This window comes from Hippocampus bargibanti, linkage group LG08 (assembly GCF_051943395.1).
Source record: "Hippocampus bargibanti isolate YZ-2025 linkage group LG08, ASM5194339v1, whole genome shotgun sequence".
In the NCBI taxonomy this organism is placed as follows: domain Eukaryota; kingdom Metazoa; phylum Chordata; class Actinopteri; order Syngnathiformes; family Syngnathidae; genus Hippocampus; species Hippocampus bargibanti.
The window spans coordinates 24,000,212-24,016,912 of record NC_142741.1 but is presented as its reverse complement, the minus strand read 5'-3'; the positions used below and the strand labels follow the sequence as shown (position 1 = coordinate 24,016,912).

General features: G+C 41.2%; 1 protein-coding gene across 2 annotated transcripts in view; it reads left to right on the top strand.

The window, feature by feature from the left end:
- Positions 1–16,701, top strand: part of col4a2 (collagen, type IV, alpha 2) — a 55,566-nt gene that overhangs the window by 29,773 nt on the left and 9,092 nt on the right. Inside the window, exons 5-29 of one of the 2 annotated variants that reach the window (XM_089002963.1) lie at positions 5,249–5,383; positions 5,468–5,512; positions 6,057–6,173; positions 7,105–7,173; positions 7,273–7,308; positions 7,504–7,557; positions 7,663–7,698; positions 8,769–8,807; positions 9,084–9,155; positions 9,242–9,286; positions 9,368–9,415; positions 9,497–9,532; positions 9,987–10,031; positions 10,370–10,430; positions 11,497–11,610; positions 11,735–11,884; positions 11,955–12,026; positions 12,983–13,134; positions 13,361–13,433; positions 14,245–14,351; positions 14,436–14,619; positions 15,328–15,372; positions 15,648–15,722; positions 15,810–15,908; positions 15,998–16,219. In XM_089002963.1, the coding sequence (XP_088859089.1) occupies positions 5,249–5,383; positions 5,468–5,512; positions 6,057–6,173; positions 7,105–7,173; positions 7,273–7,308; positions 7,504–7,557; positions 7,663–7,698; positions 8,769–8,807; positions 9,084–9,155; positions 9,242–9,286; positions 9,368–9,415; positions 9,497–9,532; positions 9,987–10,031; positions 10,370–10,430; positions 11,497–11,610; positions 11,735–11,884; positions 11,955–12,026; positions 12,983–13,134; positions 13,361–13,433; positions 14,245–14,351; positions 14,436–14,619; positions 15,328–15,372; positions 15,648–15,722; positions 15,810–15,908; positions 15,998–16,219 (2,131 nt within the window). The remainder of the gene's footprint in view (positions 1–5,248; positions 5,384–5,467; positions 5,513–6,056; positions 6,174–7,104; positions 7,174–7,272; positions 7,309–7,503; positions 7,558–7,662; positions 7,699–8,768; positions 8,808–9,083; positions 9,156–9,241; positions 9,287–9,367; positions 9,416–9,496; positions 9,533–9,986; positions 10,032–10,369; positions 10,431–11,496; positions 11,611–11,734; positions 11,885–11,954; positions 12,027–12,982; positions 13,135–13,360; positions 13,434–14,244; positions 14,352–14,435; positions 14,620–15,327; positions 15,373–15,647; positions 15,723–15,809; positions 15,909–15,997; positions 16,220–16,701) is intronic. The other variant, XM_089002965.1, reaches the window with a different exon arrangement.

The window sequence follows — 16,701 nt, the reverse complement described above, 5'->3', positions numbered from 1 at the left end:
CGAGATTACGCTCCACTGCCATCAACTTGTTTCCGTTTCAGGCGTTAGCAAGCACGCAAAACAGCAGGATGCCGTCTTTTTGTTATCCACTCTCCTTGTCAAGTGATTGTCCCCTTGGCGTGCGAATGAGGGGAAGTAGACTTTGACAGCCATTTCGAAGGAGAGTTTTCGGGAGAGGAAGGCAGGAAATGCTGGATGGAACCAGTGAGGGGGCAGATAACAATGGCGAGCCGAGGATGAAGAACGAAGGAAATGATGTGACGGCAAAGCGATTCAGAAGAATGTTGAGTGTTCTTAAAGGACAACCGACACCACTTTTTTGTTTCCTAACTGACATCCGAAAAACGTTTTATAGTATCTAAAGTACCCAAAAAACGTAGTATGATATCTTTAGTCAAATGCAAACCACCAATAAAAATGACTTAAAGTGTCTAAAAACTACTTCAAATTGAAACCGGAAGTGACCAGTTTCAGAAGGTCCCGCCCCCTTGTTCGTGATGTCACGCCAGGACGTGCTCGAGAATCAAAACAATGGCTTCAGATTCGGAAAAGATGCTTTCTTGTTAATCATCCAGTTATGAATATGATTCAAATAGTTCTGAAGAGGAAAGCATACATGTTTGCAATCGATTAAAGAATTTATTCCGTGTCATTTTGAGGCATCTGGAGAGAAATGTAGTGAGAAACTCTTTAGTAGTACCCAAAACAGGCAGAAGATGGCGACAAAGCTCCAAGGAAATTGTCTCCTGGGAAGTTTTGTCAGCGAATATCAAATAGTAGTCTTGGTGCAACACACAACGATTCAACATCGTGTTATGTATGTGTTTTCCTTCTAATTTCGCCATCAACACAAAGTTTTCAGACCAAAGTCAGACACAAAGTACCGCAAAATGCATTGAGGTGATGAAAGGACTGCTACAGTGTGTCCTTTCTCGGTCAGGGGCGTTCCTTCCGTGACGTGACGTCAGGACTCGTCACCAACTCAAAAACAAGACTTCCGGAATATTCAGTGCGAGTCTTAAAACGTATAATATAGCTAGGTGGAATCTTTGTCAAATATGCTCAGTAGAAGTCATTTGAAGCCATTTTATAAATTATGGACACAACTAGTCCGGAGGCGTCGGTTGTCCTTTAAAGTGAAGTTACACCTAAAAAGGCTAATGGTCACCTCGACCTGTCCTGCACATTTCTTGTTGTCATCAATGCTTGAATTGACATTTTACATACACGCTGGGCAGTGACATTTTTGTGTAAATTCAAGTACAAACTGTGGGAAATCATTTTTTCTCAATGCTTATTGAAAAATGGTAATTGTGTTGGTTAGAACACAGTGAAATTATAAAAATGCAACTCACCCTGTTCCTCTTACATAAATTCCAGCCAATGTATTATTTTTGTATTTTGACCGAGCCAAAAATCTTCATTAAGTGACTAATCTCATTAAATCTGATCTTGATCAGGGTTTTGATTGAATCTATGAATCCATCCGAGTGGGGAGGTGAGTCACGCATCAATTTTGTGAAGGGACTTTTCCATAACACAACAATAGGTAGGAACATCTGTTCCTTCACACATTGACCACCCTCAAGATGATCTGATCCTAATCTTGCCTGTAATTTGTCCTGTTCTGGTGTAGACAAGGTTTACACGAATATTTCATCCACTTTACAGAAGATAAAACCAGATAAGAAGAATAAAAATTTTGGGGGATATTTTATGATCATACACAGATGTTCTTCTTGTGCTCGTGTGGAGAATCGTCTCGCTACATTCTAAAAACATGTTTGTTAAATTCATTGAATATTTGAAGCTGTCCCTATTGTGGGTAGGTGGATTTTATGGCTACTTCCACAGATTTCACTTAAATTTAGAGGTGCGGGGTTCGCTCATGACTTGGAATCCGTGTTGTTATGGCGCCCCCTTAAGACGGATTTTGGTTGAATTTGTTTGGGCAAAATAGTGTTGCTCTTGTCTGAACAGCTGAAAAATCCGGAATGATGCGAGACAAAACACAAACATTCTAAATGGCGGTCAAAGACACAACTTCTTTTGACGCACGCAAACAAACACACAACGAAAATATTCACTGGAATTAAGTTATATGAGTATATATTTTTTATCATGAAATATGAGAGCATATGTTTTTTTCTTAGCCAGTTTATTTCGTAAATTATAGAAAACGGTGTTCAGAATTGTGGTAATAGATGTTATCCTTTTATACTGGAAGCGCCTTGGCGGATGTTAGACCACGACTGCTAAAGCTACCCACACTACGACAAGAATGGCATGTTTATCATGAGAGGAAATATGAGAGCAAATATTTTGTTTTCCTACCCAGTTTATTTAGCAAATTATAGAAAATGGTGTTCGGAATTGTGGTAATAGATGTGGTGCTTTTATACTGAAAGTGCCTTGCCGGATGTTAGACCACGACTGCTGGAGCTACCCACACTACGACAAGAATGGCATATTTATCTACACGTTACCACATCCATTGGTGAACAATAGCCATAAAAGTATCTAAACATAATAAGGAAGTACTGTAAACACAAAAAAAATGTGTGAAAAGCAAATAACTGCTTACCTGAGTGGAGACCTGCCACCAAGGTATTAGCCACACTTATTAAAATGCTTCTCCCGGCAATCCATTTCCATGCTTTGCTCGTTTCCGCGCTGAATTGTACATGAAACAAACTCTGAAAAGAGAATAATACTTTCATCTGTGCTGTATGTCATGCATATTCGCATATTTGACAATAAAGCTGACTTTGACTTGACTTGATACTAATAACAAAAGCGCTACGGCTCTGATTCCAAACTATCTGCGGGCAACTTCCGGTCCTGCACGTCAAGCGCCACCGTAGGTTAAAGGTGACTTTTGTTAAATACAGAAATCCCTCGTTATTCGCTGCTAATGGGGACCAGGACCACATGCGGTAGATGAAAATCCGCGAAGTCGAATTGCGTCATGATTACCCACGTGATAAGAGAGAAGGGGGTGTTAATGTGGAGGCTGTGGTAATTATCTGTAATGAAAAAATAAGGAAAACAAAAAAGGATGTGGAAAAAAAAGGATTGTTGAATATTCCGTCTTGTACTGTTTACAATATTTGCATCAACAAATATGCCAGTGTTTAATTGTTATTTTCCCTGAGAAGCCTTCTCAGAAGCATTTTTCTATTTTATATAAAGTTACCTGAAGACTTGACATTTTGCATCATCTTATTTACGACAGTATTTGCCAGTCTGTTCACTATTCTCGAAAGGGAAATGTGGTCATCGCTGTCAAACCTTTACACTGAAAGCGCCTGACCGGATGTGAGACAACGACCGATTGAATCTTCTTTACGCACACTCCAGAGGGAATCATAAACCACGTGAAATAGTCAGTGTTTGCACAAAAAAAAATCAGGCTTCAGATAGATTACAAAATAATCCGTGGAAAAAAAATAATCGAACATTTCAAGTTTCGGGCAACAAATTTGAATAGGGTCAAGCCAGGCTCCGCTAGCAAAATTGAAGTGACATCGATTGACAACACTGTGCATTACGGTAGTCTGCCGCCTTTGAGCGGCGTTGGCCACCTTCGAAATAAAAGCAATATATTAAGTGCATGCACAGCAGTGGTTTGGATTTAAATAAACAAATGTAAAATAAGGATTTTGATAATACACCTTTCACCCTAGGAAGAATTAAAAATCTCATAATTGTGCAAAGAGGCGTTCTCGTAGTTGAGTCTCACTTTGAAGGTAGCCAACGCCGCTCGCCAATGACAGATTACCGTATTGCACAGTATTGAAAAAACGCAGTGGTGGCTTACTTGATTTAAATTTGCGAGTGAAGGCTGGCTTGACCGCTGTTAAAATTGTCAGTTTAGGATGACTCACTATTTTGATAAGAAAGTATACAAATATTCAGTTTTCAAATAGGGCATGAGATTAAAAGGCTGTTGGAAAGATGAAGAAATCCCTAAATATAGGAATGAGTATTTGTACACAAACTGAGTTGCCCAATCCATAAACAAATATGAAGAGTCCTGTTAATCAAGCCCCCAAACTATTTGTCCGTGGGTGTTTTTATTGGTTCTCACAAGAACATGTTCAGGTCCCCTGACCACAACGGTCGTCGCTGGCTGACCTTTCGTGACTATCAGACCAAACAAACAAGGCCGTTTTCCCATGATGTCACCGACCACAAGTTTGACAATTATTTGTAAAGTCATTCGTGTCTCCCGAGTCCAATGCTTCAATCCACGTCTCAGACCAAACACCACCCACCACTAGTGGAGACACAAACAGAGGAATGTAAACAAGAATGTTATTTATTTTGTATTTTTTATTATGTTTATCTTTTTCGACTTCAAATGGCTATTTCTGCTCTAGAAACAACTCCGCTGTGAGCTGCACGTAACTGCTGTATTAACACAAACTGGCCACTAGATGGGTGTAAAGAGCTTTAAAAGACAACCGACACCATTTTTTTTTTGTTTCCTAACTGACATCAGAAACACGTTTTGTAGCATCTAAAATACCGTTTAAAGACCGTCTAAAACACGCAGGCTGATATTTTTAGTAAAATGCAAAACACCAATAAAAATGAGTTAAAGTGTCCCAAAACTACTTCAAAATGACCTCAGAAAGTTTCAGTTTCAGAAGGCTCCGCCCCTTTGTTCGTGACGTCACGCCAAGACGTCTTGCCTTGTTCTAGAAGCAAAACAATGGCTTCAGTTTCGGAGAAGATGCTTTCTTGTTACTCATCCAGTTATGAATATGATTCAAATAGTTCTGAAGTGGAAAGCACAAATGTTTGCAATCGATTAAAGAAGTCCATCCGTATCATTTTGACGCGTCTGGACTCCAATGTAGCGTCCCAGAAAAGCATCAATGTTTGCCATCGATTAGGCTTTCGGTTAGGGTTAGTTAAAAAAAAAAAAAAAAAAAACTGTTGAAAGGGGGTTAAAAATTGTGTATTGTGAGTGAAAGGTCAAAGGTCACAAGTGATAAATGGGCAGAAAAGCACCTTTTTTTCCATTGTTGCAGCCACATCCTTCATTGTGCCTCATTCGTCCCCCTCGTCAAAGCACCTGGTCGCGACTCGTTACCAACTCCTTTGTGTTTCCATGTATGCCATGTTATGCTAATTGCTAATATATATTCTAATAATAATAAATATGCTAATGATTAGTGTGTGCCATGAACATTGAAATGATTCACACTTGCTTTTTCTTCACTCTTTCCTTCAATATCAGGGTCAACACGGGCCCGTTGGTCCCCAAGGCATCACAGGCCCCCAGGGGAGTCCAGGAGAACCAGGCATCCAAGGCCCAAAGGGTCACAAAGGTGACACAGGACGGCATGGCAACATTGGACCCAAAGGAAATATGGTATATTGTTTGTATATGCTATTATTTGGGAACAAAAAAAGTCAGTCATGTACTCTTGATTCATGCTCAAACATTTGTCCCCAGGGAATGACAGGTGTACCTGGCTTCTCTGGAAACGATGGAATTCCCGTAAGTCACATTTTAAAATAGATAATAATAATAATAATAATAATAATAATAATAATAATAATAATACATTTCATTTATGAAGCATCTTTCAAAACTCCCGAGGTCACTTTACAGTCACACGATGAGTTTTTCTGTGGGTGAGCAGCGGCAGCGTTCACTCAACCCGGAATAACTCAAATAGATAGAAAGCTAGCTAGCTAGCTAATAGATAGCTAGCTAGATAGCGAGAAGGCAAATAGATATCCAGCTAGATAGCCAGCTACCCAGTTAGATAGCTAATAGATAGCAAATAGCTAGCTAGCGAAGTAGCTAGCTAGCTAGCCAGCTAGATCGATAGCCAGATAAATAAAAAGAAGTGAAGATAGAAAACTTTTCACACATAGCTAGCTAGCCTTAGTCTTCAGAGTAATGACCAGGGTGGGTGGGAAAAAATATTTTTGGGCCACTTATCTGCTGGAAATTGAAAATCTCAGAATCAAATGTGGATTATTCAATGCGTAACACATCATGCATACACGTTGAATTAGGTTATTCCTCTTTTCAGGGCCACCCAGGACAAGCGGGACCCAGAGGAAAGGCCGGTGCAGATGGCTGTAATGGGACAACAGGCGATTCGGGCATTCCAGGTCAAATCGGACGTGAAGGGGCGCCTGGTTTTTCTGTAAGTGTCCTCCAATAAGATTTTGATAGTACAGTGATACCTCGGTTTACGAACTTTTTGGTTTACAAACGTTGAATTTATGAAAATTTAACCTTGGCATACAAACTATTTTTCGGGATACACACAGAGCGCCACAATGAGGCATGTGTCGTTCGCGAACGAGCCTGTTCTCCTAACAAGAAAATGGCAGCCGATTTGTTTTTGTCCTCTACTCCCCGCCCCCAGCCTCGGTTAAAGCCACGTGATTGGCCAAGAACGCAGCAGTGAGTGGGACAGGCAGATGACAGAGAGAGAGTGATAAAATGGATAAAAAACAGTGAAATTTGGACTCGTTTCAACTTTGATAGTTCAAAGGTAGAGTGTAGACTGCAAGGTTAAAATACCCATCAATCAGGCTCCACACATAACCCGCACAATCCATCTGTACACTTGATGCAAAAAGCTATCAACCCAGCTAAACAGAACACAATTGATGATGAACTAGATAAAATTATGGCAGAGAAAGCACTTACAAGGGATCATTCCTCAAGATGGTGAAAGAAGAAGGCTACGTTCCTCATCAAGTGTTTAATGCTGATGAAAGCGGTCACTCCATTCCATCAAGCCATCAACGACCATCACAAACGAAAATAAAACGGCTTTATTATACTGTAGTTTATTTCTTTAATTATAATACCATAGCACATTTATTATACATAAAATAAGGTATATTTTGTGTAGTTTTAAGGCTTAGAAAATTAGAAAATTATGTTTTATGGGGACCTGGGAACGGATTATTCTCATTTTAATGGTTTCCTATGGGAAATTCATTTTGGGATACACACTTTTCACCTTACACACACTTTCTGGGAAACAATTAAGTTTGTAAGCCAAGGTATCACTGTAATTTAAAAGCTGTACTTTCAATGCCTGATTTTGTGTTTCATCTCAGGGACAAGCGGGCAGGAAGGGGGAGAAGGGCGACACCTTGGATGTAACCGTGTACATGCAGAGATTCAGGGTAAAGAATAGATCACATGACGCATTTGTTTGACGTTTACATTCCGCTTGCATTTGGATGCAGTCACAATATATGAATATTATGATTATCTGTCCACAGGGAGATGCAGGCACACCAGGAGCCAATGGACTATTTGTAAGACACGATTGTTGGATTTGTATTCATGCATGACAATATTTTATCATTCAAAGATTGTATCCGAGAGTCTAACAGACCGCTCGTGGGCCGAATATTGCCCACGAGCCGCGGTTTGCTAACATCTGCTCTGTATTAGAGTGAAACCAACCAGTTGGATACTTACCAATTGACTATTGACGCGACATTTAACAGGGCCCCCCTGGTAACCGAGGATGGCAGGGAAACCCGGGGATCCCAGGACCAAAGGTATAACGATATAAAAATGATCAATATTTTAATGATAACATGCATGCACATTTGTATATTTCACATTGTATTAATTTTAAGATGTCTGACATTGTCTTCTTCTAGGGTCCACCGGGGGCACCGGGTCCTCGTGGACCAAAGGTATCTTGGACCCAGTTGTTAATTTTGCATGTACAGTGATGGTTTACGAACCCTTTGGCTTACGAACTTTTCGGTTTACGAACGTTACATACAGTAAAGTCTCGTTATATCGATATCGGATATATCGATAGTCCCGGTTATATCGATACTACGAACGTTACATATATGAACATTTTACCTTGGCATACAAACTCTACCTTGGCATGCAAACTTTTTTGGACACGGATCTGCCTCAATGAGCCCGTTCTTCTAACAGCAAAATGGCAGCAGCAGCCGACTGATTTTGTCTTCGCTTAAAGCCACGTGATTGGTCAAGAACTCAGCAGTGGGGGCGGGGGGTTAAACATGAAAAGAGACAGGCAGACAACAGTGATAGTTTCAACTTTGATAGTTCAAAGGCAGGGTGTAGACTGCAAGGTTAAAATATCCCATCAATCAGGCTCCACAAATAAGCCATCTGTACACTTGATACAAAAAGCTATCAACCCAGCTAAACAGAACACAATTGATGAGGAACTAGGTAAAATTATTGCAGACGAGGGATCATTCCTCAAGATGGTGACAGAAGAAGGCTACGTTCCTCATCAAGTGTTCTACCGCTGCTCACCCCCAGAAAAAAAATATCCTGTGACTCTAAAGTGTCCTTGAGAGTTTTGAAGGGCGCTTGAAAATGAAATTTATTATTATTATAATGCTGAGGAAACCGGCCACTCCATTCCATCAAGCCATCAACGACCATCACAAAGGTAAATAAAACCACTTTATTATACAGTACAGTTTATGTCTTTAATTATAATACCATAACACATTTATTATACATAAAATAAGGTATATGTTGTGTAATTTTAAGGCTTAGAAAATTAGAAAATTATGTTTAATGGGGACCTGGGAACGGTTTATTCTCATTTTAATGGTTTCCTATGGGAAATTAATTTTTGGGATACACACTTTTCGCCTTACACACTCTGTCAGGGAACCAATTAAGTTCCTAAGCCAAAGTATCACTGTATAAGATGACCTCTGTCACTCAATTGACTTCTCTCACAATTTGTTGTTTTTTTTCTGCACAGGCTGTGACAAATGTACTAAAGGGGATGAAGGGCGACCAGGTAAGGCAAAGGTTACAAATTTATCAGTTCATAGAAGACACAATGTTTTATTGCTTACAGCTGTTCGTGCTTAGAACCCAAGAGGTGTGGTATTCTAATCAAGAAAACGACGTTTTACTAATGTATCACTTTAATTTGCATGTACTCTCAATAAATAGCTTGGCAGAAGGCTGCAGGATTCAGACGTCTGTCATGAATGACTATGTTTCCTGCCGGCAGTAAAAGACACAGTGTCTGACTGTCACATCTCTGACAGCGTGATATTTTTAACCACAGGGAGATATTGGACCTCCAGGACCTCCAGGAAACTCCACTCATCCCCACAGTCAGCCCCCTTTCGGACCCTTGGTGGGTACATTTGCTCCAATGCCATCCCTCCACCTGAAAGAATTGTGACTTGATTGCAAGGTGTGAAAATATCCACATCATTTCAGGGTGCTCCTGGACCCAAGGGCATGAAAGGAGAAGCAGGAGATTTGGTAGGTGTTCGCCGATGCGCTTTATTCCTCTTATTTGATGACTTTGTACGTCAAGGTCGTGTTGTTGTTGCTTGATTCCAGGCTGACAACAAAGGAGAAACCGGAATCACGGGCTTCCCCGGATCACGAGTGAGTACATCCTGTATTTTCAAGTCAGATCTCTTTCAGGTCAGAGTTTCATGTTATCATGTGAATTGGACTCATTTCTAGGGTCTACCTGGTGCACCTGGGAGGCCTGGACCAAGGGTACGCTTGTAGGACTTATCAACACTGAATGATGAGGTAGTCTCTCGATGAAAAGGTTTCTTCAGCCGTCATCTGTACCTCTTTGAAGGTGTCGGACGTTTCGCTTCTTATCCGAGATGCTTCGTCAGCGAACTAAAGTCTTTTGCTGGTAGTTTCGGCCCTATATGGGTTCCTACTGTCCAGATGTGGTGCCCAACCTAAGAGCAGGGACCAAACATAGCAGAGTCCGGCACCGCCACATCTGGACAGTAGGGATATATATATAGGGCCGAAACTACCAGCAAAAGACTTTAGTTCGCTGACGAAGCATCTTGGATAAGAAGCGAAACGTCCGACACCTTCAAAGAAGTACAGATGACGGCTGAAGAAACCTTTTCATCGATGGACCACTCCTGCACGACTGAGAGCTTACGCAGACGGATGTTATCATGTTATTAACGAGTCTCCCTTTCAGGGAGATGTGGGGGACCAAGGACCAATAGGCAGACATGGTCCAAAGGTGAATATTTTCGTTTTGATTGTGAAATTCAACATGAATCGAAGTGACGTCGTTCAAAATTTGCATTAAATTTTCACAAAACTCTCACATTTTTTGGGGTGTGTAAAATAAAGCAAAGATTATCCATGACAAAATGTTGCCACTAGTGACGCTACGTGCTAATGAGGGAGCATCCATTAGAGACACGCTTGTGCTTTTAATAAAATAACTTTGACAGACCATAATTGTGTAAGATGAAGAAATGATGACTTGTGAAAACCGGAAAGAGTAATTGTTAACTTTTTTGAGGGGTTGTGTTTGTTGGAAAATACATGAATTGAACAAAAAATGTATTTCAGGGAGTGAGAGGTGAAGCTGGGGAATTGATTTCATCTGGATTGTGGCCCTGGTCCTCAACAGGTATGAAAAAACATTAGAAAGAAATAATCAATAAATCATGAAGTCACCGTGTTTATGTGGACAATTCTAATCCATTTATAATAATAATAATAATAATAATAATAATAATAATAATAATAATAATAATAATGCATTTCATTTCTAAGTGCCTTTCAAAACTCTCAAGGTCACTTTACGGTAACAGGATTAGTTTTTCTGTCAACCCGGAGGTGACTCAAATAGATAGAAAGATATCTAAGAGTTAGCTAATAATCACTCAACCTGGAAGTAACTAAAATCGATAGAAAGCTAGCTAGCTAGCTAAGAGTTAGCTATCAATCACTCAACCCGGCAGTAACTCAAATAGATAGAAAGCTAGCTAAGAGTTAGCTAATAATCACTCAACCTGGAATTAATTGAAATCGATAGAAAGTTAGCTAGCTAAGAGTTAGCTAATAATCACTCAACCCGGAACTCAAATAGATAGAAAGCTAGCTAGCTAAGAGTTAGCTAATAATCACTCAACCCGGAAGTAACTCAAATAGATCGAAAGCTAGCTAGTAGCTAAGAGTTAGCTAATAATCACTCAACCCGGAAGTAACTCAAATCAATAGAAAGCTAGCTAGCTAGCTAAGAGTTAGCCAATCATCACTCAACCTGGAAGTAACTCAAATAGATAGAAAGCTAGCTGGCTAGCTAAGAGTTAGCTAATATCACTCAACCCGGAAGTAACTCAAATAGATAGAAAGCTAGCTAGCTAGCTAGCTAATAATCACTCAACCCGGAACTCAAATAGATAGAAAGCTAGCTAGCTAGCTATGAGTTAGCAAATAATCACTCAACCCAGAAGTAACTCATATAGATCGAAAACTAGCTATCTAGCTAAGAGTTAGCTAATAATCACTCAACCCGGAACTCAAACAGATAGAAAGATAGCTAGCTAAGAGTTAGCTAATAATCACTCAACCCGGAAGTAACTCAAATAGATAGAATTTAGAGCAACCGATGTCATTGCTTATTTATTTCAAACAAAAGTCCTAATGCCAGTGATGACAGATGGAATTGTTGTTTTTTTTAACCTTCAAAGCTGGTGCCCTCGGTCCACCTGGGGAACAAGGCCCCCAAGGTGAGAGGGGCCCGATTGGAGATCAAGGCATTCCTGGACCACCAGGACGCACAGCTTCGTACGCACAGCAACAAGGTTTGGGCGAAAACCAAAAAATTGATGATGAAGTTCTGAATACTTCCTAGTTGGACAAAAAAAGAAAATGTCCGCCAGGATCAAAACGTAAACTTATTGATTGTTTCTACTCCTTTTCGGTCAGTGTTTGATTACGCCGGTCCATTTGGAAGAAAAGGGGAGCCAGGAGAGAAAGGTCAACAGGGAGAGCAGGGAAGTCCTGCTGTCGGTTCAGGACTGCCAGGCCACCCTGGTCGTCCCGGTCCTCGAGGACCCCCAGGACCCAAAGGATCATGTGAGTAAAAGGATCGTCATTGATCGCCATGGTGGGTTGATTAAATGTTTCCACTTGAAATATCTCAAAGGGCCAGATTTCTTCAAGGGGTCTCCAGGTGGTAGAGGAAGGCCTGGAAATGCAGGTTTTAAGGGAGTCAAAGGTACTGTTTTTGCTCGGTTTTCGAACCCCTTGGTTTACGAACTTTTCGGTTTACGAATGTTAAATTGATGAAAATTTTACCTTGGCATACAAACTATTTTTTGGGATACACACGGAGCTGCCACAATGAGTGATGTGTCGTTCACGAACGAGCCCGTTCTCCTAACAACAAAATGGCAGCCGGCTTGTTTTGGTCCTCCATTCCCCGCCCCCAGTCGTCGGTTAAAGCCACATGATTGGTCAAGAACGTAGCAGTGAGGGGAGGTAGTTTAAACATTAAAGAGACAGGGAGATAACAGACAAAGAGTGACAAAATGGGTAGAAAACAGTGAAATTTGGACTCGTTTCAACTTTGATTTTCTGAGTGTAGACTGCAAGGTTAAAATTCCCATCCATCAGACTGCACAAACAACCCGCACAAGCCATCTGTACACTTGATGCACTGCGAGACTAATAAAAGCAAATCTAATCAATCCAATCCAATAAACTATCAACCCAGCATAAAACAGAACACAATTGATGAGGAACTAGGTAAAATTATCGCAGAGAAAGCAACTACAAGGGATCATTCCTCAAGATGGTGAAAGAAGGTTACGTTCCTCATCAAGTGTTTAATGCTGAGGAAAGCGGCCACTCCATTCCATCAAGCCATCAACGACCATCACAAAGGTAAATAAAACGACTTTATTATACAGTACAGTTTATTTCTTTAATTATAATACCATAGCACATTTATTATACATAAAATAAGGTATATTTCGTGTAGTTTGAAGGCTTAGAAAGTAGAAAATTATGTTTAATGGGGACCTGGGAATGGATTATTCTCATTTTAATGGTTTCCTATGGGAAATTAATTTTTGGGATACACACTTTTCGCCTTTCAGTTCGTAAGCCAAGGTATCACCTTAGTGGCGACTTTTTTATGTAAGACTGACTTTTCTGTTGATGTCTTTTTAGGCGATCATGGACAATGTGAATGCTCCGTGAGCAATTCTCCACTGGGGCCGGCCGGACCCGTTGGTGATGCCGGAGACCCTGGGATGACTGGAGAGTTTGGACGGGAAGGTGCCACTGGAGACCAGGGCCCAGCAGGAGTGGATGGATTGCCCGTAAGAGAAATCAGACATTGTTCAAGTTCCTGGTCACTTTCCATGACGATCGATGAGAAGGTTTCTTCAGCCGTCATCTGTACTTCTTTGAAGGTGTCGGACGTTTCGCTTCTTATCCGACACCTTCAAAGAAGTACAGATGACAGCTGAAGAAACCTTTTCATCGATGGACCACTCCTGTATGACTGAGAGCTTACACAGACGTTTACATGATGTTTTCTTCTAGGGAACTGCGGGGCTTATTGGTAATCCAGGTCCAAAAGGCAGAAAAGGAGACACAGCTGTGGTAACACAAAAAGGTGTGTTTGACTCAAGAGTCACACTGGATGTTAATTGCGAAGAGATTGTCAAATAAAGGTTGAAAAGATTTCAAAATAAAGTCCAAAATGGTGAGACAACATATGAGTAACAGGACTGAATGTTCCGTTACTCCAAAGGAGCTTGGGCGCCATCTTGTGCATTTTCTGGGACGCTACATTGGAGTCCGGACGGCTCGAATTGACACGGAAGGACTTCTTTAATCGATTGCAAACATTTATGCTTTCCTCTTCGGAACTATCTGAATCATATTCATTACTGGATGAGTAATAAGAAAGCATCTTCTTCGAATCTGAAGCCATTGTTTTGATTCTAGAGCAAGGCAAGACTTCCTGCCGTGACATCATGAACAAGGGGGCGGGAACTTCTGAAACTGGCCACTTTCGGTTTCATTTTGAAGTCGTTTTTGGACACTAACTCATTTTTATTGGTGTTTTGCATTCAACTAAAAATATCATACTGTGTGTTTTGGGTATCTTAGATGCTATAAAACGTTTTTCTGATGTCAGTTAGGAAACAAAAAAATGGTGTCGGTTGTCCTTTAAGAATTATTTTAAGAACTATTGCTCATAGTTTTAGGCAAGTGGAAATTGTGTCTCGGTGGATTTGAGACACGATTAATCAGCCATCAGATCCACACAATCGACACCATTTCAAGATCACTGTGGAACACAGTGATATCGACTTAGGTCTGACAGCTGTTTTGAACTCATTTTGGAATCCAAAACTGATCTCAGTTTTTCCTCTAGCAGATCAAATTTGTAAGCCCAATTTATTCTTTTATATCTGTAGGGTATCGTGGAGACCCTGGGATTCCAGGGCTAGATGGTGAAATCGGAAAGCAAGGATTGTCGGGCAGAGTCGGTCTGCCCGGGTTCCCTGGCAGTCGGGGTCTTCCAGTAAGTCCAATATTCATTCATTCCCAAAGTGGTCTTCAAACATCTCCGTCGGATGGTGATACCAGGAGTTGTTTGTTTCAAAAGGGAGATGATTCCAACGGACAGAAAGGAGAAAAGGGGTTCTCTGGTGTACCAGGTCAAGCTGGTGCACCAGGACTTGGAGGAGAGCCAGGGAGAGAGTTTGAGGGTCTCAAAGGCCAGCCTGGTTTACCCGGTGATGAGGGTCTTGATGGCTATCCTGGAGTTGCAGGAACACCCGGTAGCCCAGGTAAGAGGCCTCCGGTGGAGTCAATGACTCCACTGTTTCATTTGATGCTTCATCTAATTTTCTTTTTACAAAGTCTTAACGCTTATTTTCATCTTCATATAAACTCTTTTCAATGCTTTTTGAAAAAAAAGATGACATGAAAGGCGGGGTTATGGCTTGAGAATTCAAAACAAGGCCGCATGATGAATATATCTGACTGTTCGTCTGTGTAAGCTCTCAGTCGTACGGGAGTGGTCCATCGATGAAAAGGTTTCTTCAGCCGTCATCTGTACTTCTTTGAAGGTGTCGGACGTTTCGCTTCTTATCCAAGAGGCTTCTTCAGCGAACTAAAGTCTTACTGAGAGCAGGTACCTATCATAGCAGAGTCCGGCACCGGCACGTCTGGACAGTAGGGATATATATATAGGGCTGAAACTACCGGTTTCGGAGCATCTTGGATAAGAAGCGAAACGTCCGACACCTTCAAAGAAGTACAGATGACGGCCGAAGAAACCTTTTCATCGATATCTGACTGTTGTACTGTTACTTTTCCTCCAGTGCCTTCTTAGTTGCAGGGCCTGCAGCATCAAACCAGCTCGGGCTGAGCTTGTTTGCAAAATAATGCTTATGCTTCTGAATAACTCTTGTACCGAATGCCTTTCTCGTTCTCTCTCTCTCTTTCTCTCTCTCTCTTTCTGTCTCTCTCTCTCTCTCTCTTGCGACTGAAAGGCGGCTGTAGTCCAGCAGGAGACGGAGAACAATGGGATGTAACAGGTAGCGGGTATAAAGATGTTTTTAAGTCTCTTTGTGCTTTGCTTTGATTGCATGACTTTTTTTTTTTTGAATTGCTTTCAGTTTGATGATAAAAGTACAACTGTAATTTACTATGATAAAGATAATGCTACTGCATCTATAAGCACAATCCACGCTGGGCACTCGACAAAGTCACAATATTTCTTCCGATATACGTAGTTTGTTTAGTACATAACCATGATGAAAGCAATAGTTAATTGTGCTTTTTATGGTTTGTTTTGTTTCTTTCTTTTTAGGTCCTTGTGGAAGTTTCCCTGGCCCTCCTGGAATGCCAGGTTCTCCTGGACCCAGAGGATTACCTGGTCTCACAGGTCAAGACCGGAAGCACAAAAGAGGTTCTGGTTTTTTGGACAACTAATTGGCTGGACTTACTTTTCTTTTCTTTCATCAACTGTTAGGTCTTCCAGGTGACAAGGGTCTGCCAGGTCTATTTGGACTAAATGGAGATAAAGGAGAAATAGGAGACAATGGCCCGCATGGCCAACCTGGACCACCGGGTAAGCTATGATACCGCTGTAGTTTGTGAAACATAATAGTTACTACCCTGCCAGTTTGTTCTATTAACCCCCCTTATCACTTGTGATAGGTTTTTCCGGTCCCCGCGGTGATTTGGGTATGCCGGGTAGAAAAGGATCCGTTGGATCTCCAGGCGTGCCTGGACGATCTGGAAGGATTGGCTCACCCGGGGATAAAGGTCTTCATGGGGAAGTATTGGGCGCATCCCAGGGACCCCCCGGTGACCCAGGATTGTATGGGCTTCAAGGGAACAAGGGTTTGATTGGAGATCAAGGAGAACCAGGCTATCCAGGTATATTCACACAGTGACAATTTCTGCATTCACTGGCTCCCTATACATTTTAGACGTCTGTGTAAGCCGTCATAATTAAAAAACAAGAAATTAAATCCTTCACAGATCACCTCAACTCGGTAGACATCAACAATAAATGTACTCGTGAGGACATTAAAGAGAATCAACTAGCCTTTTTGGATTGTAAAGTAATTATAAAAGAGGACAGAGCGCTAAAAACAGAAGTCTTTAGGAAGGCCATGCACACTGACCAATACTTACTTTTCAATTCTAACCACCCTCTCCAACACAAACTAGGAGTTATCAGAACCCTCCAGCATAGGGCTAAACTAATACCCTGGGTACCCTCAGTGGTCTTTGAACAAATGTCAAAAGGAAAGAATAGGGAATGAAACGAAAAATTCTGAAGATACTAAAAGGAGAGGAGTAGCAGTACCTTACATTGCAGGAGTTTACTGGTAGAAGCAATCAGTGGAGCCGCA